General features: G+C 42.6%; 1 protein-coding gene across 1 annotated transcript in view; it reads right to left on the reverse strand.

The window, feature by feature from the left end:
• ANOS1 (anosmin 1) overlaps window positions 1–19,882 on the reverse strand; it is a 121,341-nt gene extending 101,459 nt beyond the window's left edge. Inside the window, exon 1 of the mRNA XM_056861788.1 lies at window positions 19,682–19,882. Coding sequence (XP_056717766.1) covers window positions 19,682–19,882 — 201 coding nt within the window. The remainder of the gene's footprint in view (window positions 1–19,681) is intronic.
• Between the last annotated feature and the right edge of the window lie 2,290 nt (window positions 19,883–22,172).

Genomic DNA, 22,172 nt, shown 5'->3' on the forward strand with positions numbered 1-22,172 from the left:
AATGAAAGCCAAGAAAATAAGCAACACCAAGGCCTCATAGAGGCAAACACAGAGAAGAGACAGTTTAATATTTCAGATTCTAGCCAGACCCACGTATGCGTACAGTCAAGCAGCTACTCCCAAATTCTTCTTCCCAGAATACCCGCTGTCTTCTTAGTCCTGTATATAGCTTGGGAATGACTAACTTATAATTATTCAGATTACTTTGGACTACTAACAAGAATCAGGGAATGGATTCTATAAACACTAGAAAAGCCCACACAGCAAGTTGGCAGGTAACTGGACCTTTGCTATGTCACTAGCATTCATTCCTCTATTGCTCCATTGTCCTTTTTAAAACTAATACAAGCTGCACAATATAAAATTATAATTAATGTAATTATAATATTCATGCTAATTGTGGGGGGAAATGCACCCACTCCTTTTTAAAACTAATACAAGCTGCACAATATAAAATTATAATTAATGTAACTATAATATCCATGCTAATTGTGGGGGTGAAAATGCCTCCACTCTCTTAAAGGATTAGAAACAGGCTGTGGAAATGGTCTTTCCCCCTAAGCCTTCTCTTCCACAGAAAGCCCTGCCACTAGCTTTAAGTATTAATAAACTATGGTTAAAACTACATCAACAAACTAAAACAAAGTGAATGTTAACCAGGGCATATTAAACAAAGGGATTTAACACAAAACCTTCAAGCCTGGTTTCAAAATCTTAGCATCACTTGTGGCTGAAGTTGGCACTAGCATGAGACTTAGGGTTACCAACCTCCAGGCAGGGCCTGGAGTTCTCTCAAAATTAAATTGACCTCCACATGACAGAGATCAGCTGCCCTGGAGAAAATGGCTTCTTGGGAAGGTGAACTCTATGGTACTATACTCTGATGAGGTCCCACCCTACATCATACCCCACCCTCCCCGTGATCCACCCCCAAATCACCAAGAATTTTCCAACCCAGAGTTGACAACTCTAGAAGACTTAATCATACCTAAGGCTCGCAGGGGACTTTCATACAGAATAAAGCACACAATCCCAAGGCCCCACGCCCTTAACTATGTTTACAAGTACTGGGAGCATTATGTTTGCATGATCTCATATAAATCAGCTTAAATCATACTACAGAACAGCTAATTAGTCTACATACCTGCCCAACAAATATCCCTCAGGCCATTCTGAGAATTAGTTTTCCTTTTGAAATCTGTTGAGTTTTGAATAAAGCTTTCATCTCCCGAAGTACAGGTTGCTCTGCTCCTTTCAAATGCATCTGCCCATAAATAGGCATAAATGAGACTTCCACATTAACAAAAGTTATGCTCTTGAAATACAGCTATGGAACAGTTAAACTAGCACCACCAAAGCAAGCAAGGAACCGAAAATGCAATTCAGTACTCTTAAAATTGCATGCCATCATAATTATAAATTCCTTTTTTTTTTCTAAAATATTATTTGAAATTTTTACATTATTTAATCTAACTGTGATGGCAGGATACTGTTTCAGGTTCCATCCATCATATCTCCAGTAGCAGTGACTAGGGATGCCAGCCTCCAGGTAGCTCATCTTTAGACTATAGAAATGAGTTCCCATGGAGAAAATTGATGTTTTAGAGAGTGGACTCTATGACATTGTACCCCACTGAGGTCCCTGTCTTTCCCAGGGTCCCTCCCCAGATCTCCAGAAGTTTCCCAACCTTGATCTGGCAACCCTACCCCCCCCCCCAATCCCCTGCCAATGGCCTGGGGAGATGTGGGAACCCTAGCAGTGACCAAGCAGTTTGGGTTAGGGTTGCCAGCTCCCACTTGGGAAATATCTGGAGATTTTGGAGGTGGAGTCTATGAAGGGCAGGGTTTGGGGAGGGGAGGGATCTCAGTGGGGCATTATGCCATAGAGTCGACCTTCCAAAGCAGCCATTTTCTTCAGGGAAACTGATCTCTGCTGTCTGGAGATCAGATGTAATCCTGGAAAACCTCCGGGCCCCCACCTGGAGGTTGGCAACCCTAGTTTGGGCTATGGCGTGATGGCAAGCGGCCAACAAGGTCTTGCTGGATAACATGCTGCAACTAGATGGCACGGGGTGGGGGGCGGGCAGGCAGGTAGAACAAGTAACTGAGAATTTCTCCCCTTCCCATTCCTGGAGTGATTCACACTGACACCTTCTTTCAAAAACACAAGGATGCGTTTATTTTATTTTCTTATAAAGAGTGGCTAGGTGGGCAAGTACAGGGTTGTACCCATGAAGTAACTATTTACAGGTAAGGAGAGCTGAAGATCTGCTCTAGAGGGGTTATTGCATCCCACACTCAATGGCAGGCTGGCAGAGAGAGAGACAGGGAGACATGGCTTTTACTTGGAATGGATCACTAAATCTAGGAATCTCAGACTCTTGAAATAGTGTTAGCCTGTCCATCAGGATATTTCCCTCAGCTGCCTCACAAGACACTATTATGCTATTTCTGTGAGGTAAACTAACCTGCCTGTCACAGGATACCTAACCTAATCCTGCCTCTCTATAGGCACTTGAGAACTAACCACATGGCTCTATCAATGTCTGAGCCCTATCTGATGTATTTTTTTTCCCATTATGGACTGCTTTTCCACCCACTTTACCTCTCTCTGAGAAATCCACAGCGTCACATTGGCTGGAAACTCTAGAGATTTTCATACACAGCAAGGAATCAGGGATTGGCTGTGATACATGGAAGGCAAAACTTGAAGCCGTTTATCACACTTACAGATGAATAAAAAGTTATAATACTTTGGCTGATATGCATCTACTTATTACCGAGCACAATGAATAACATATTGTTATTCACTCTCAACTTCTGAGTATGTTCAGTCCTAGCACTCTGAGGTTTAGTTGTTTTGGGATGGGGCAGTATGTTTGCAGGGCAGCAGCAAAACACTCCCTTCCAAACCAATACCTGCAAATACAAGAGCGCATATATGAGTTCATGATGAGCAATACTTCTCATTACGAATCTGTACAGAATTTCATGCAATTCCTGTTGCTTTGAAGACCAAACAAAAAACCATATGAAAATTATTGTCCAAGGCTTTCACGGTCAGAGTTCATCGGTTCTTGTAGGCTATCCGGGCTGTGTGACTGTGGTCTTGGTATTTTCTTTCCTGACATTTCGCCCGCAGCTGTGGCAGGCATCTTCAGAGGAGTAACACTGAAGGACAGGGTCTCTCAGTGTCAAGTGTGTAGGAAGAGTAATATATAGTCAGAAGGGGGTTGGGTTGATAAACATCAGCACAACTTTAACAGAGTTTAACAGCACAACTTTAAGCAGAGAAAAGAAGAGAGTTTAAGTATGAATAAGGCTTGGCTTCCTGTCCTGAAAACCTCCAGACTAACAAAGACTACAGTCCACAATAGCCATGCGGATTAGCTTTGGATTCCACATGTTAACAGATCACTTCAGGATACAATGGTTGCACATTAACATACCACACCCTCATTAGCACATTATCTTGATACTTACAGGACAATGATTACCACATTACCTTTGATACTTTTTGCAGGACATTGACTCAGCTCAAACCCAATCCCCTTCTGACTATATATTACTCTTCCTACACACTTGACACTGAGATACACTGTCCTTCACTGTTACTCCTCTGAAGATGCCTGCCACAGCTGCGGGCGAAACGTCAGGAAAGAAAACACCAAGACCACGGTCACACAGCCCGGATAGCCTACAAGAACATATGAAAATTGTTTCTCAATGTAGTAGCCCTTTGCCAAGGTTTCCCACTTGTCCTTGCATTCTTATGCAGAAAGTCCCTCCTTCTCGCTCTACTTGCTGCTCCTGCACTGATTTCAGGTCCTTGCCACCTCATGCATAGGTCCTAACTGAAGTTTCACTGCAAGCCTTTATCCAAGGGTGCATTCTTCACAGTTGATCCACAAATTCTCATTCTGCCCACCATTCCTTTATTGCCATTAAACTTCCTTTCTATCCAACATGGATGCATAACATTGAGGAAAGGGGAATGATGCAAACCCTTTTGTATCCCCACTGAGGTGAAAGTCAGGGTATAAATAAAGTAAATAAATAAATTGTTCAAGCTGCTTAGACTGGGCCTCATCTCATACTGAAGCAGATAGTCTGTTTGCCTACCAGATTTGCCCAGTTACTCTTAGGCTTCTAGATTCATACTGCTCAGGGCCTGCTTCCCAGATGTGCCTACTACCAGAGTCTGATCTCACCCACTAAGACCATCATGGGGTAAAGAAGTCTGTAAGACGTTTCCCACACACTGCTGTGCATGCAGGGGGCAGGTCATTCAGGTACTCATTCAGTGCAAACACTTGTTCCTGCTTCAGTCTTAACAGATTCTTTCCCCACTACTATCTTTCCAATTCCTAGGCCTTTTGCTTTCATTTTCATCACCATTGACAGGACCTGGATAGACAAAGTGTCTTCATTCTGAGCTACAGACTGAAAAAATTAGAGCATATTAAGTGCTCATCTTCGATGATCACCCATCTTGTTTCTACCCAACCAGGTATCCTGCACCTGGGCATGGATCAGCCTTAACCTCTAGTACCTAAAAAAAAACAGGGATCCACCCCCTCATGCAGAACCTCTTATTAACAATAGCTATTAATTTCTTTTGTGAACTGCTATTGCAGTGCTTTCATTTCTTACAGAAGTGCTATCATTTCATCCTTCTCCTTAGTCACCAGCTCAGTTTCCCTCCAACTAAACAAACAAATATATTCCACCCTGACCTCAATGTTACACACTTATCACTTCCAACTGAAGAGAAGTTCCAGAGGCAACGCTACAAGCTTTTGTAAATAACTTTTGGAAGAGAGCACACATTGGATATTTCTGATGCAACATTTACTCTTATTTACAAATATATAAAGTAGAGCTTAGATAAGGCAAATGCAATCATATAAACAGACAACATCAGATTCCCAGAGAGGAACTTGTTCAGTTTATTCCCTATCAAGCTTTCCCACCCAAATTTCAGCTAGACAGCAAGTACTTTTTCCTTCTATCCCCGTTTGTTGAAAATTTAAAACTGCACTCGCTCCAGTTCATTTGTATGAAATACTTATTTACTCAACAGTTTATTAGAATGTGGAATTTATTTCCAGAGGATGTTGTCAAAAGTTCCTTCAAGGGAATGTTTGGCTAGGCAAGATCAAAACACAAAATGCTGGGGAGTGAATCCTCATGACCCCAAGATACCTAGCCACCACCAGTCCCCTTTTTTTACCTGCCAACCAGAGACCAACAGATTCTCCCGCCCTTCCAGGTATTAATCAAGAAGTCATCCCTGCAAAGTGAGAAACTTGCAAAGTGAGCTCCCAAAAACAATTACTCTGGTAGCTGCAGCCAATGAAGACCCAGAGTACTAGATTCAGATTGAAGCCCCCAAAACCCAAAGAACACCACAGGATATAATTGATAAGGTTTATTAAAAGAAATGTCCAGGAATACGCAAACACAGGAGCAGTGAACAGCAAGGAGAAAAAATAAAAGCAAAACTGCTAACATAAGATACTTATACAAATTCAGTTATTACCTGATCAGAATGAGAGACACAGAGTCCAAACAGACTTTTAAAGTCCAAAGGCCAAGAGAAGGTGTTCCGGCCATGCAAGACCCAACATGGTTCAAGATGTCAAAGATAGGATCAAGACAAAAGACGGGTACAGACTAGAATGAATAATCTCCCTTTATGCCAAAGTGCCTGAAATTAGCATGATCCTAGCTGAACAATCAAATGTGTTGCTAGCCAGGTGACCTGGGCAATCAGGTATATTGCTTGGCATGTGACCATATACACTGCAGTTAAACATAGGCACAATGATGCAGACCACCTTCCCCCACCCAGGGTTCTTTGTGTTAAAGAGATGGAATGTGGGGGCGAAACTCCCTCGGGGTTCTGGCCTTGAAGCTGGTAGGCCTCATGATCTCACCCACACCTGTGTCAGACGCCCATCTTCCCTTATCTCTCTCGCTGAAATTGCAAAATCGTTAGGTTCCCAAAGAGAGGCCTTCTAAGATTTTGCTAGGCCAATGCCTGAACCGAAGTTTTAAAAGCAGAATTTAAAAGGCCGATCCTGATATACATAGGTTATGGATCCCAGTTACACCCCTCTCTATCTCCAGCTAATTTCCCCAACTTAGTGGACACTGCCTACTTAGGGTAACAGTAGCTCCTGAAGGTAAATTGCCCATTCAGGGACATCCACAGTCATTAAAAAAAATGTTTCTTTTATCAAAGGCCCTGTACGTGTGCACACACACATTTCTAGGCAACACACTATTAAAAATTGCAGTCAAGGTCTTCTTCAGTACCTTTCTTTTCATAACCAAGAATGACAGGAAATCCATTTTCGCAATATGGATGAAAGTCTCTTTACCAAGGAACATCATTCTCATCATCTGTTCTCTTTCATCACTCTGTCCAAGGACTAAGATTTAAACTACAAACTCATGAAGTTAAAGATCAATGCTTTTTGCAGGCACATGATGATTTGATGCAATTTGCCAAAATTGATTGCTTTAAATGGAAAGGATGCATCATCCTCAGTTAAAAGGCAGAGCAATTTACTGTAGAAACAAACAACGAGCTATTCTAATTGGTTTCAAGCACTTAATGTTCTTCTTCAATGGCTAAACTTAAATGAAAAATATGGAATAATAAACTGAATGTGTCTTGCAAAAATGGGTTTAGTTTTGAGCCACTACATTCTTCCATTTCCTTTCTTTTATTGAAATGTCACATGTTTTAATGTTACAGTGGCAAGCCTGAAACCCACTCACAGATTTCCAGGCAACAAGGTAACTCTGGTTCAGGGAATTGTTCATCCAGAGCCCAGGTCTTCTTGAAGTGATAACATATTTCTTTTTTTTTAATTAATTTTTATAACATAAAACAAAACAAACAAATACAATAATAATAATATAAAGAAAATTAAAAAAAGAAAATACAAAAGAGTATCTGTATATACTTATTAGTACATTCGTGGTTACAAAATTATAAAGTTCAAAAAGATACCCCTTCGACCCTCCACCCACCTTAAAAAAGTGACTCATCACCCGACTTCCAAAGAAGTGTCTAAACAGTTATCTATTAACAGTAAAATATAAAAGTATTAAAACTAGTTTCTATAACTCACTAATTAAAGTAGTAAAATCCATTTTTGCCAGTTTATCCTGATAACATATTTCTTAACTGTCCTACTTCAGACTGCCAGTGAGAGTTCACCCACATAAAGAAACAATGGTCATTTTTTCACGGAGGTTTGGCACGGTTTCGCCTTTTGTTTTTTAGCAGAAAAACCGCGTCATCTCCGCGTCTTCTCAAACCTGTGTTGGTCCGTTCTTTGTGGTTGCTACGCGTTTTTTTTCTGCTCCATGAAAAACGTTCCTGGGTTCGAACCAATTGTCCATGCCCATGTCAGCTAATTTCTCCTCCCCTGTGAACGGCGATTGGCTGGGAGAGTTTCAAGCCCGGGGGACAGCCTCCCTCCAAGGCAGGACAGATCTCCCTCCTGCAAATCCAAGCCAAAACTCCCATCACCTTCTGAAGAGGGGCAGCCAGTCTGCTCTGGGTCTCCCTTCTCTATCTGTATGGAAGTTCCTGGCAATGGATGGCCGGAGCTCTACGGGGTGGGGGGGGCACATTGATGACCATCTGTCAATGTCTGGGAAAGCGGGGCATGGCCAAGTACGGGGGGGGAATGGGGAGCATGGTAAATAGAAATGTTATATAAGGAAACCAGAGGGACTGGAGCTTTTTTTGGCTGGGGCTGTGTCCACAGAGGTGAACTGCACTGGGTAATCCACTGGGCGGAGTTGGGGCGGAGTTGGGGGCGGGCATAAACCATGAGCTTTTCAGAAGGGGACAGACCAAACCGTTGTATAATACTGCTTGCTTTGTTCCCATGAAAAACCAAAACTACTTCTGGATTGACGGGGATATGAAAACATGAATTTAAATCGCGCCCATGAAAAATAAATTTAAATCACTTTTTCTTTTTTGCTCCGCAGCAAGAAAGCATCAAAATCTTCCGTGAAAAGTGGGCCAGTGTCAACATGGTGAAGTGGTTAAAGTGTCAGACTAAGATCTGGGGTGACTGGGATTAAAAACCCCACACTGCCATAGATGTTTGCTGGGTGATCATGGGCCAGTTATTCCCTTTCGGTCTAACCTACCTCACAGGGTTGTCAGTGTGAGGCTAAAGTGGGGTAGGAGAGAATGTTGGAAGTGGCTTTGGGTCCCCATTGGGGAGAAACGCTGGGTATAAATATGGAAATAAATACAATAAATTAAGAAACTGTTTTCCCCATATAAAACTAATATGCCAGAGCAAGTTAGTGTTTAGGGTGATTTGCTACAACAGCATTTGATACCATACTGTGACATACTCTCAGTTGCATTGCAATCAAGCACAATAATTTGCCCCTTTTCATAAAAAATAATCTTCCAATAGCCGCCCGGTCCCAATCACTTTCCAATACTTTAAAAAGAGTTCAGTTAGCCAATTATCTTTTAAAAAATAAAGTATACAGAACAACACATGAGCCTGTCTTATTCTGAAATCAGATCTTTGGTCTAGCAAGGTCAGTGTTTTCTACTTACACTGGCTCTCAGAGTCTCAGGCAGAGGTCTTCCACATTACCTACTGCCTGATTCCTTTAACTGGAGAAGGTGGGGCCTGAATGTGGGACCTTCTGCATACCAAGCAGATGCTCTACCACTAAGCCACAGCCCCTCCCAAGAAAATAAAAAAAAATTCTCAGAGGGTTTGGGCTGAGTATGTTGAAAGGTTTGGCAAACAGACAAAACATGGAATTTCAAGAAAGAATGGTCTGAGAGTAGGATTGCCAACCTCCAGGTAGAACCTGAAGATCTCCCAGAATTACAACTGATTTCCAGGCTTCAGAGATTGGTTCCACTGGAGAAAATGACTGCTTTGGAGGGTGGACCCTATAATATTATACCCCAATGAGATCCATCTCTCCCCAAACCCTGCCCCTCCCAGGCTCCACCCCCAAATCACCACAAAATTCCCAACCTGAAGTTGCCAATCCTATTTAATAGTGAAAGTAACACAGCAAGGTATACACACTGGAGGGACCGCAGGCTTTAACAAGTACTGATGAGTATGCATCCTTCTCTATCTGTGATCCCTATGTGAAACATCTGGCCATAAACAAAGTACTTTTAAAGAATGTACTGCTGTTCTGATCACCCAATAGCTCTTGCCACTGTATTTTCAGGTTGTCCTTGAAGACAAAGATAAGGTCACTAGGTGAGTCTCCTTAATGTCAAATGGCAAACTAGATCACTAGCCCGGAAGCCTCTTTGTAGCCTTTAATGGGATATCAGGGAGACAGTTTCTAGCCTAGCTGTATTCCAGTTTCCTATATGCAAGGATCTTGTTTCGTAAGTACAAGCATTCAGACATGATGACCTTTCCTTACTGTCTGAAGTGATAAAGCATGATTTACCACATCAGAAGGAAAAGTGGTCCAGATTATGGAAGATTTTACAAAGGAGCAGGAGATGCTGCTTTCATATTCATACCTAGTTGCTGGTAAAGTTGTTTACATTCAGACTTTACCCTCAATACTTGGAGCACACCCCTAGACACAACCTAGGCTATTCTCATGAAAGGATGTCCTCTCAAAAAAATCTTCTAGCTGCTTTAATAGAGATATCAATTAAGTGACTAGCTCCATTCAGATACCAAGCCTTACATCATATGTAGATAATCTCAAAATATGTAACTACAATTTTTTATTAGCCAGTAAAACAAATTAAATGTTGAATTTTGTCTCATTACAACTGTTGCACTTAGATGCTTCTCACCTCTCCTTTCCTTTCCATAGTGTTATCACTTTGTCCTGAAAATTGTCCCCCTCCAAACCCTTAAATACATGTTGTAAAAACAAACGATTGGAATAATCTTCCAGATATCTATTTCATTTATAAGCTACCACTGCCTTCTTGTGGTTTTCAGAGCGTTTCTGCTATAATTCATAGAGTTGATCCCACAATGAAGAAATGTTTTATTCAACAATCAAAATGAGATTAAAGCAAACTTTTGAAATCAAATTAAACATCAAAATGAATATTAGATTTCATCACATTTACAAGGGCTTTAAAGCAATTATAATACAATAAGATGTCTTCTTCATTTTGCCTTTAAGCCTAAATCTGTAGAACATAATATAAAATGCATCTCTGCAAGATGCATTTATAAACAGTCAATGAGACTGTTTCCAAGTTGCCATATCTTACAGTTACTGAAGAATCAGATGCCCCCCACCCCAGAAGAGACACAGGCAGCTGCCAGGAAAGGCAATCCGCCATTCTGACCAATTCAAACCTAATTTTTGTCTATGAATTGATGGATCAATGAGGGATATACTGACCCTTTCCCCCATCAACAAGACAGCCAGCTACATGTTACTTGACCCCACAGATTAACAGTTTGTTCACCTACTGGTAAACTTGTCAAAACGGTGCCTGCTTCACAAAAACCCAAAACAACCAAAAGCAATATCCACATGTCATCTGATAAACACTTAGACTTGCATCAGACAAACAGCTGACAAGTACACATGGACTTACTTGATCGTTTGTACACAGGACATGTTCTAGCTTTATGGGACCAGTTAGCATGGACACACATCAGAATGGCGTCTTCTGTGCCAGAAGAGGACATGAAAATATATGGCATGCAAATGAAAGGGAGGCTGCCTAAATCTAAATCATAGTATGCTGGGGCCCAGGCTGGCCAACCCGTAACAGCATTGCACCCAGGTGCTCTTGAACACCACAGTTCTACCTAGCTCTCTCATTAACCATCCTATCAACCCAAAAACATAATTAGCACTCCAAAGCCCTCAACATGTATATTCCCATGTATGACTGGCTCCTCCACATCCCTAACCACAAACTACTTCAGCAATGTAATACCAAACCTTTCTCAAAACAGTAGCCACAACTAATTCATAAAAGCAACATATTTTCTGGATGTAAATATGTTTAACGTAATATGTGTAAAGATGACAACTACACTATGGTATAAACCATTAAATTATGAGCACAGGCTTGCACATATACAGGAGAGAAGCTATGTCCCAGTTCAGCTGATCTCTAGACTACAGAGACCAGTTACCCTGGAGGAAATAGTGGCTTTGCAGGGTGGACTAAGGAATTAACCCCACGGAGGTCCCTTTCTCCACCTGAGATCTTGAAAAGCAGCTCCTACCCCACAGTCCACAATACTGAGTTAATAAGGCCTTTGGTTTATCATGGTCAAGTCCAGAATTGAAATACGTCAAAATACAGCAAGGTTTAAAATGTGTCTATAAACAAAGAAGATGCATTTGTCCAGGGATTAGGGCATCGGTCAGATCAATGGTAGGTCCAGTCCTCTGGACCATCCCTATTAGAGGAGTTGCAGAGGATGCCTTCACTTCCAGCATTCAGGAAGGTTTGTAAAATTTATTCAACAGGGAGTTTGTTGGACAGTAAACTGCTTTGGGACAGATCTGTCTGTGTTTTTAATTTGTATGCTGTTTTTGTTAATGGTCTTGTGATGTTTTGTATCCTCACAACCTTTTTTATTGTTAATTGCCCTGAGTTGAAACGAATAAGGATATAAATAATTAAATAAATGTAATATCTTATTGTGTTACATGGTATCTTACTTCTTAGTTTCTATACAATAATTACCAACTTTCATTACAAGGTCCTTTGATGCTAACGTTAATTTTTTTTCTAGTAGAGATTATTTTTTTCAATACAGAGAGAGGGTGAAGGAAGTAAAACTAACACTGCATTTTATAAAACATTATATATTGAGCCAGCCTTCAAATAACATTCCTGCCTTATAGACCTACAAATCCCAGCACTCACTTCAAGGAAATTATAACTGAACAACATCTGGGAAATCAGTCCGGTTTTCAAGCTGTCTTCCAGGTTTATTGGGGTTCCCCCTCTGAGGTACTTATTAAACCAAATACCCTTTAAAATGTGTTGCAGAATGCTAGTTAATCGCCTAAGTAATCTGTATTTAAACAGGGAGATTAGTTTGGCTTGCAAGCAAAAGTAAATTTGCTTCTAAATTCTGCTTTTCAAGGGACGGGAAATTACTTTAATTAGATCTCCAGAATCAAGGACACAAACATAAGAGGTAATCTACTTCCACACCTCTGCCAGTCACCAAGCCAAGTTTTAAGGCAGCAGCAGGTCCTGGGCAACTTGATTTCTTCATAATTGTCATTACATGTTAATTTAAAATACATTTATTTATAATTATCCATAAAAATAGCCTGAGGAACCAGGGCTGAAAATAATGTATTCTGAATACAAGTACACAACACTTTTGACCAAACTGATATTGAAGGAACTTTTATAGAGGAGTACAAGTTAACTAATTGGACCCATGTCTTCCTAGTCCAAGTCTGACACTCTGACTTGAAGTAAGAACTGCAAGGGGGTCAAGGATTTGTTTCCCATGATTTCCCATGTCATGCCTATTTGCACACAACAGCTATAGCATCCCCCAAACCTGCCTGTATAACAGACTGATTTAGCTGTCTCTCTGCTCTCTTGTCAAGTGTCATACCCTTCACTTCCAAATGTAACTAAACAAGACTATAGCCCTTTTCAGATGTTATGTTCATGGTTTTGTGGACACGTGTACAGGATGGATACACTACACAAGACCCTCAGTATAGGTACAGTCGCAGTTTCTTCTGAAAGCGTCAATGTGTGAATTTTCCGTCTTCATATGTATGTTCCAGACACCAGATTATTTTGGTGCCAGCCATGGATTTATCAAAGCTATAGTTAAGCGTGTGTCACCCGTCAGAAGAAACGGTGATCACATATCTCATGAAGGCTTCATGTTGCATGTCCATCCCATACATGTACTTATAGTATTATCAGTGCATCCCATACGTGTACTTATAATATAATGAGTGCTTCATCTGAAAAAGGCTTACTTTTACTACTTAAATATTGTTTTTCTGATTCCTATTATAGCATGCATGTGCACTCATACACACAGAGAGTGTTTTCATTTGACCAAATTCTACTGATAAAAGTGTGCATGTTTTTAACTCTAAAGAATAGCTCTAACAAAACCCTGAAGTTTGTATACTATTCCCAGTGGATGCTGGCCCAGTAAAAAGCATCATTTAACCTACTTTACTTCCTTTGAGACTAACTGGCAAAAGTCATCAAAGCAAATATATCAAACCAAAGACAGGTGGGGATGAATCCGACATCTCTTAGGACATACAGGTTTTGTCTTTCTTAGCAAAAGACTGCGGTTCCTGCTGTTCAGTTATAACAATGTTTGGTTTTATTTAAGATATGAGGCAGATAATGGATTATTATCATCAAGTGGCATCATTTGCACAGTGAAGACCTTTTGAAATTGCTGGGGTAAAGTAGCAAAAGAGAAAAAGGTTTTCATGGCAGAACAATGACACACACACACCTGCCTGACCTTGTCATCGCTAGTGAGTCTCAAATTCTGAGGGCATATTATGTTTACCATCCCTCTCTCTCTGTTTTTATTTCTCCATTTAAGAGCATAGAGACCTCAACATTTATTAACATCAAGTCATTTTTGGTACATTACTACAGTTTTATATTTTAGAAGTATTTAATCCCCCGTAATATAGATAGATGGTATTGCATTGTTATCAGTTAAAGTCAGCAATTTGCAATTGATTACAAAAAAAAGGCAGTTATTAAGTCTTAACTGAGTAATTTGCAGCTTATTTCACCCCAGCTAATTAAAATGTAATCACTATTGTTGGCAGTGTGCATTCTGTCAGCAGTTTTTACTTCAGAAAGAAATCATGCCAAGAAAGCACACACATAAAAAGGCCTTTCCCTAGGAGCTGGCTGGTGTAAATTGCCTCCTTTAGCCAATGAAACTGTAAAACAAAAAGAGTTACAACCAACTGACAACAGTTTAAAAAAAAAAAAACTAATTCCCTTTCAAGATAATTAATTGGATTTAATGATTTCCGGCTTTTGATATATATTCTGAAGAAAAGACATGTTCATAGGCAGGCAATTTTTGGTTTTAAAATCCAGGACTCCAAGGACTTACAGTACTGACTCGAAAAAAAGGTGACATTAAATGTAAACTAATCACCCCTAAATAAAGTTATGCACATTTTTTAATTACTGGACATAACTAATTTGTATGCAAATGTAAGTTGATGCCCACTTTTTTTGATGGCATACCTGGAGAAGGGGACTAGTCTTGCATTTGAGTAAGCGCAGTATTAATCTGGACTTCTAGCTTATCCCATCACAATTCATTACAGTATGTATGCAGGTAGGCAGGCACATGTGAATGCCCATAAAAACATACCTAATTTACATTATGTTTTTCAAACAACAGAGTGCATGTTTGCATCTTTTGCTTCATCCTGGTGTTCTGGACTATTGCATCTACAGAAGTTGGCGTTGGAACAGATGAAAGAGATTGTAACCCCCCCCCACAATGGTTTGTCTCATCATACGGTATAGCTCCCAGCTTCACTGACACACACAAACCCCCTCACCACGTTAAGGTGTGCATCCACGGCCCTCAATTTGCAAGATCTGAGCAAGGCTGTTAGGGATAGGACACTTTGGAGGACATTGATTCATAGGGTCGCCATGAGTCGGAAACGACTTGACGGCACTTAACACACACACACAATGGTTTGTCCTATAAATATAAAATCCAAGTGTTTGGTAGGTTGACAGGCCAGCCAAACATTTTTCCCACTGATTGATCCACCCTCGCCACATATGGAAGGTCCATTGCGAAAGCTATACTTCCACATTTGCAGTGATGAAAGCATCACAGAGAATCCTTCCCATATACTCATGTACTCTGTAATTATCACATACATTATGCATTTCCATGAAGATCTCCTCAACAATGTTTACCTTGTCCTGATTTCAAATAAGATGGAAATACACTGGCATAGACAGCAAGGGGAAAGGGAATTTTGGTTCATTCCATTAATGGATGGGATTACTCATTTTTATTTTGACCGCTCTCTCCTGAGCTTTACATTTTAAAAATCAAAAAACACCATGAAATCAATTTTTAAAAGTGATGAATAAGTAGAAATCCTGATAACGTCTTCAATAGTTTGCTGTAGGCTTCTTGACCAACTGACCACCTAAAAAAGATACAGCCCAATCCTCAGAAAATCTACTTAATATCAAATTCCACTAAATTCAACAGACTATAGTCCCTAGTAAGCAGACACACACAGATGCCAATTCTAGTTTCATTTTATTTTCTCATGTTTTCACTGCCTGACTTTTACTGAAATCCTTGTGCACTTCATGGTTAATATGAAGCAACGTACATAGTAGGCTGCAAAGATGGCTTTTGGTGTATACCACATTTCTGGGCTCTAGCTTACACGCAAGTACCCTACCAATTTTGACAGTCTCATTAGTCAAGCGAGGCCCAAGCATTTTATTATCTACAATACCTCTTCACATCCTAGCTACGTTTTCATCCAATCTTTTCAAACAGATCCTAGGAACATATACCATGCGTGCAGGCTCTAATTATGCTCTACAAAAGATGAATACATTACTGATGAGAGAATTAAACATTTAAGGTGGGTATCATTTCAACAAGTCACAGAACTAAAGTGTTTTTTATACTAAATTGGACTTCAGCATCAACAAATTCAAAATGCCTTCAGAAGTGATTGATATGATAAACACATCCACAATTACCTTAAGGGAAGTCAGCGTGCTTGTTTTTTAAGTCACTGAAATCTATCCAAATGTGTTATGTTAGGATGCTTGTATGCCACATTTTACTCTATAACCTGAACAAGCCACATTTGTAGTAATGTAATAGGCAGTTACATCTAGGCTACAACTCCATGCTCTTTAATACACACCTGAGTTATTTCCACCAGGGCTTATGTATGCTTAAGTGGAGGTCGCAGCCTTGGGGCACACACACACACCACAGTAGCTTCCGACAGTGCTGATTGAGCATTTTGCGATAAGCACAGGAAGCTCTCTCACACACACAAAAAAGGGGGGGGAGAACCTTGTTAAACAAGGTGCCTTTATTCTGGTTATCACAGAGCTGGTCATGCAAGCTGCACAAACCGAACTGACACATGGCTGATTATCTTCTATGGAACAGACCGCCAGGAAGTAAAGATGACCTGAGCAGTACCAACAGCTCCATGCACGCATCCAATAAACTTCTGAATCTTCACAGAAACTCCGTGCAGATTCACAGTAATTAATACGGTATCATGACTCACACAAGGCTGTGCTACTCCAGATTTTTGCATTAACTATGGCTGTGTACAGCTGAAAGTGCGAGGACAGAATGTGTCACGGATAGAGACAGCAAGGAACGGAAAACTTTTTGAAGCCACTGCCTTGTGATTTAACAAGGTACGTCCACAGTGGGATGCTAATTCTGTTTTCTAGACAGTAGAATGGTCAAAGGTTTACTTGCACGGATCATGATAATAATGTCTTGCTTGTGATCTGCACAGGTGCTTCATTCTATTTGAGATATTTATATACCACATTTCTCTTATAACAGCTTATATCACAACAACCTTGTGATGTAGGGTAGGCTGAGAGAGTGTGACTGGGCCAAGGCCATCCAGCCAGCTTTCAAGGCAGAGTGGGGATTTGAACCTGGGTCTCCTGAATCCTACCCTTTCACTGTAACCACTATACCATGCTAGCTCTCCATAGATACCACGTTACCATTTCACCTTCCAAAAGTGGTACAAATGAAGATAATCCATTTGCCTACTTTTTCAGTGTATAAATACAAGCATGACCCCCTCCAAATAAAATTTACCACCTGCTATAAAATTAGGGAGAGGGAGCTATCCGACAGCTCCCATTATTGACAGTCAATCTCCATAAGCAACTCCTCATTCAGGCTTTAAAACACCAAAGAGAATAGATCCACAGCTTTTCCTGCTTCATTTTCCTTTCCTTGCTTCACAGACAGCCTCCAACACAAAAACCTAGTAAACATATGAATGTTCAAAGAGAAGGATTCCAACATGTTGCCTGTGGCAGAACGCACAGAAGCTGTGCTACACACCCTGTGTTACCAAAATAACTGCCAGATAGAAATGCAAACAGGGACATCTGCAAAGACCCACTGATGAAAAACGAACTTCTCTTTTTTGCTTTAACTGACCACATTTCAGTGATTTAAAAAAACACCCAATTTTCATACATCCCAATCATGCACAGAGTTAGGCAGGCTGATGCTCGCTGGTTTCAATGGAACTCTGCATAAATATTGGGAAGTAAGTGCTCTTGGCCAAACCAAGAAAACTGATCTTTGCAAGTCTTATTAAAAAATACACCACTCTAGAGCAGGACTGTGTTCAGCTAAAGGATACTGAAAAAATACACATCAGCCTGGTTGCTCGCTCTCTTTCTCCCTCACTCTCTCACATGCACATTCCCACTAAAAAAGACCAGTCCTTGGGACAGGGGGAAATCTCCTATGTACCACTCATCTTTTCAGTAACCTTATAAATCCAAGCGTATCCCTGAGAAACATAACACCGCACAGTCTGTGTATCTAAGATGCTTACCCCAAACCACATACTTTGAACACTCATAATCGTTAATCCGGATAGTGAATAATCACATAAGCATTAACCAAATGACTGAGAAAAGAGTACTGACCTCCTTACCACGGATGAGAACAAAAACGATGAAGGAATAACATATGCTGGTTAAGTGACAGCAAGTATGCTCACTTTGGGCCCAGACCCAAGAACATAAAACCCTGCAATTGTCACTGATTCTGTATGGACTGATATAAATTCGAAGCATGTTAATATATACAACATTCACGGAAAAGGAGTGTGGGGGTGACTCCTTTTTTCACACACATGCACACACTGCAACAAAGAGTCTCTTTAGGCTGCATCCCTACACACTTGCTTGAAATGCATATGCCTTAACCTGATGTTACTGTCATCTCCTCGTCGCAGAGCCAAAACAATCATGTGAAAGTCCACTTCGCCCTGGAAGCCACACACAGGCAAATAACTTTTAGAGGTTGTATGAATTAACCCGGAACAAGGACGCTAGCAGGGCCGCGAGCCGTCAAGCATTAAGGTTCGAGTCCATCCAGCGTGGTCCTCCGAAGATAATGTGGCGACCCCCAGCTGCCCCCAGGGCTGCTTCGCTTCCGCCCTAACGCCCTCGAGGGCGTTTCCTCGCAAGCCTCAACTGATTCGAATGGGGCGGCTTTCTTCCCAGGCAGCATGCTCAGGATTGCAACCTTCATCTTGGGCAAGACCTCTGCGGGGGTTCCCTGAAACTTCTGCCCGAGCACCAGGGCCGGTGCCAGTCACGTTTGCACCCTAGGCAAGGATAACTACTTGCGACCACCCCATTGCTAACCAATTTTCAAAAACAGATGCCTTGTAGAAAAAAAATAAAAGCACAAAACTTTTTATAATAGAAAAGAGCAAGAGTCCAGGAGCACCTTAAAGACTAACAAAAATATTTTCTGGCAGGGCATGAGCTTTCGTGAGCCTCAGCTCACTTCTTCAGATACAGCTAGAATGTGAATCCATCTGTCTTTAAGTATAGTGTAGAAGTATAGTATAGAAGTACTCTCCTATACTTAAAGACAGATGTAGAAAAGGGCAAGAGTCCAGTAGCACCTTCAAGACTCACAAAAATATTTTCTGGCAGGGTATGAGCTTTCGTGAGCCACAGCTCCCTTCTTCAGATACTGGGCCATTTATTCACGCAAGGTTTTGCATTGGGCTCGTCCCTCTCCAGATGCACATTCCCCCCCATCTGAATCCTCAAAACTCTGCACGGCGGCTCATTGTTGAGAATACGGATGGGGGGAAAGCGCATCTACAGAGTGGCAAACCCAATAGCAAAGCCTTCCACGAACAGGACTTTTTCTAAGGCGTTCTAATCCATCGGAGCCCATGGCACCATGGTGGTACTGACCTCAAAATAAAATAAAATAAAATAAAATAAAATAAAATAAAATAAAATAAAATAGATAGATAGATAGATAGATAGATAGATAGATAGATAGATAGATAGATAGATAGATAGATAGATAGATAGATAGATAGATAGATAGATAGATAGATAGATAGATAGATAGATTCCAAGACCACGGTTACACAGCCTGGATAGCCTACAAGAACATATATATATATATATATATATATATATATATATATATATATATATATATATATATATATATATATATAATAGATATAGATATAGATAGATAGATATATATATAGATATAGATAGATAGATAGATAGATAGATAGAGATAGATAGATAGATAGATAGATAGATAGATAGATAGATAGATAGATAGATAGATATATGGCAGGCATCTTCAGAGGAGTAATATATATATAATTTGTCAGTTGCATCCCCCCCCCCCAAGAAACTACTCGGTTCAAAACGGTGCCCTCCCCCCTCCCCAGGCCAGCCCGGCACCCCTCTGAGCTCTGCGCCCTAGGCTGCCCAGAAGCAGAGCGCGTGGGGTGGGGGGGGCCGCAGAGCTTGCACGCGCCTCCTCGGGAGTAAGCGTCTCCTCGGGGCGAGGCGACTGCTCTTTGCCCTCTTTCCCCCTTCCCTCCTTCCCCCTACCTGGAAATGTTTGAAGAAGGCGGAGATGCGCGTGAGCTGCAAGCTGAGGCACCTGGACGCGCAGCGGGCGGCGGGGACGCCGGGCGCCGAGCAGGGCTCCTCCTGCCGGCGAGCCTCTCCGGCCCCGGCCGCGGCGCCCAGCAGGCAGCCCCAGCGGGCAGCGGCCACCCAGAGGAGAAGGGTCAGCGGCGCGCGCCCCATGGCTTGGTGCGCGCGGCAGGGACGCAGACGGACAGCCTCGCCGCGCGCGCTCGCCCGCCAAACTCCGCCGGAGAAAAGTTCAGTCGCCCAACTCCCCTCGCCCTCAACGCCCCCCACCCGCCCCCGCCGGGAGGGGGGTGGGCGGAAGGTGACAGGCGGCCGCGCGATTGGCTGCGGGAGGCCGGAGTGGCAGGGCGAGGGGGCCGGGCAGGGCGAGGGCGAGGGGGCTGGGGGGGGAACGGGGCGGGGAGGGGGCCAAAACGCGCGGGGGGGTGTCGCCTCGCCGCTCTCTAGAGGCGCGACCCCCCCCCAAAAAAGCGGATCCTCCAAACTGGGCTTATTGTTGAGTTTGGAGACCTGGGCTGGCTGCGGTGGGGAACGCGCGTCGGTGCGTGCGTAAAGTGCCTCTCCCATCCATACGCGGAACCCCTCCTTGGGAAAGCCGGGTTCGATTTCGAGGGAGGGGGGGTGCGAATTGGAGGGAGGGGCGCTCATGATCGGAGAGGTGCCGATGATGCTGCGTTACCGGCAGAAAAGAGTGAAGGTTTTGAAACCATTGCTGCTGCAAGTAAAAAGAGAAAGTGCCAAAGCAGGACTATGGCGGAACAACCAGAAAACAAAAGTCATGGCTACAGGAGAATTGCACGACTTTAAGGTTGACAATGAGGAAACTGAAATTGTTCCAGGCTTTCTGTTCCTTGGCTCCACCATCAACCCAAAGGGGAGACTGCAGCCAAGAGATCAGGAGGAGGTTGAGACGGGGAAGGGCAGCCATGAAGGAGCTAGGAAAGATCCTGAAGTGTCAGGATGTGTCACTGGCCGCCAAGATTAGGTTAATTCGTGCCATCGTATTCCCTGTTCCTATGTATGGGTGTGAAAGCTGGGCAGTGAAGAAAGCGGGTAGGAAGAAAGGGGATTGAAACTGTTCAAGACTTTTTATTCCTTGGCTCCACCATCAACCCAAAGGGGAGACTGCAGCCAAGAAATCAGAAGGAGGTTGGGACGGGGAAGGGCAGCTATGAAGGAGCTAGGAAAGATCCTGAAGTGTCTGGATGTGTCACTGGCCGCCAAGATTAGGTTAATTCGTGCCATCGTATTCCCCGTTCCTATGTACGGGTGTGAAAGCTGGGCAGTGAAGAAAGCGGGTAGGAAGAAAGGGGATTGAAACTGTTCAAGACTTTCTATTCCTGGGCTCCACCATCAACCCAAAGGGGAGACTGCAGCCAAGAAATCAGAAGGAGGTTGAGACGGGGAAGGGCAGCCATGAAGGAGCTAGGAAAGATCCTGAAGTGTCCGGGTGTGTCACTGGCCGCCAAGACTAGATTAATTCATGCCATCATATTCCCCATTACTATGTATGGGTGTGAAAGCTGGACAGTGAAGAAGGCGGATAGGAAGAAAGGGGATTGAAACAGTTCAAGACTTTCTATTCCTTGGCTCCACCATCAACCCAAAGGGGAGACTGCAGCCAAGAAATCAGGAGATTGAGACTGGGAAGGGCAGCCATGAAGGAGCTAGAAAATATTTTGAAGTGTAAGGATGTGTCACTGGCTACCAAGACTAGATTAATTCATGCCATCGTATTCCCTGTTACTACGTATGGGTGTGAAAGCTGGACAGTGAAGAAAGCTGATAGGAAGAAAACAGATGTGCGTTTCTCCCCCCCCCCCCATCCGGATTCTCCAAACTCGGCACAGGGGCTTATTGTTGAGTTTGGAGAATTGGGCTGGGGGGAAATGTGCGTTTGTGTGTGCGTAAAGTGCCTTCAAGTCGCGGCCGACTTATGGCGACCCCTGTTTTTTTTGGGGGGGGGGTTCATGGCAAGAGACTAACAGGTGGTTTTGCCAGTGCCTTCCTCTGCAGAGAGACCCTGGACTTCCTTGGTCTCCCATCCAAATGCTAACCGGGGCTGGCCCTGCTTAGCTTCTGAGATCTGAGAGCTCAGGCTAGCCTGGGCCTGTCCAGGTCAGGGCAAATGTGCATTTGGAGAGTTGCAAATCCAAGGCGAGTTTGCATCCCTGGCTCTCACGTGGCCGCTGCAGCCCTGTCGCGCCTGTGTGGGTAGGGATCCTTACACCTGCCCTGGGGCATTTATGGTTGGGAGGTGAGACAGCAAGGTAGACTTCCCCTGACTATGGAAGATCCACTGATTTTGCAATTTGTAATAATCTCTTTTCCTTTCTATAAATGTATTGAAATATATTAGGACAGCAAAGGAATAGCTTGTTGCTGGGCAGGGTATCTCTGTGTGTCTGTGTGCTAGTAATTGGGGCAAGAGTCACGGAAGGTT

The sequence above is a fragment of the Euleptes europaea genome, chromosome 16 (assembly GCF_029931775.1).
Source record: "Euleptes europaea isolate rEulEur1 chromosome 16, rEulEur1.hap1, whole genome shotgun sequence".
NCBI classification, from domain to species: domain Eukaryota; kingdom Metazoa; phylum Chordata; class Lepidosauria; order Squamata; family Sphaerodactylidae; genus Euleptes; species Euleptes europaea.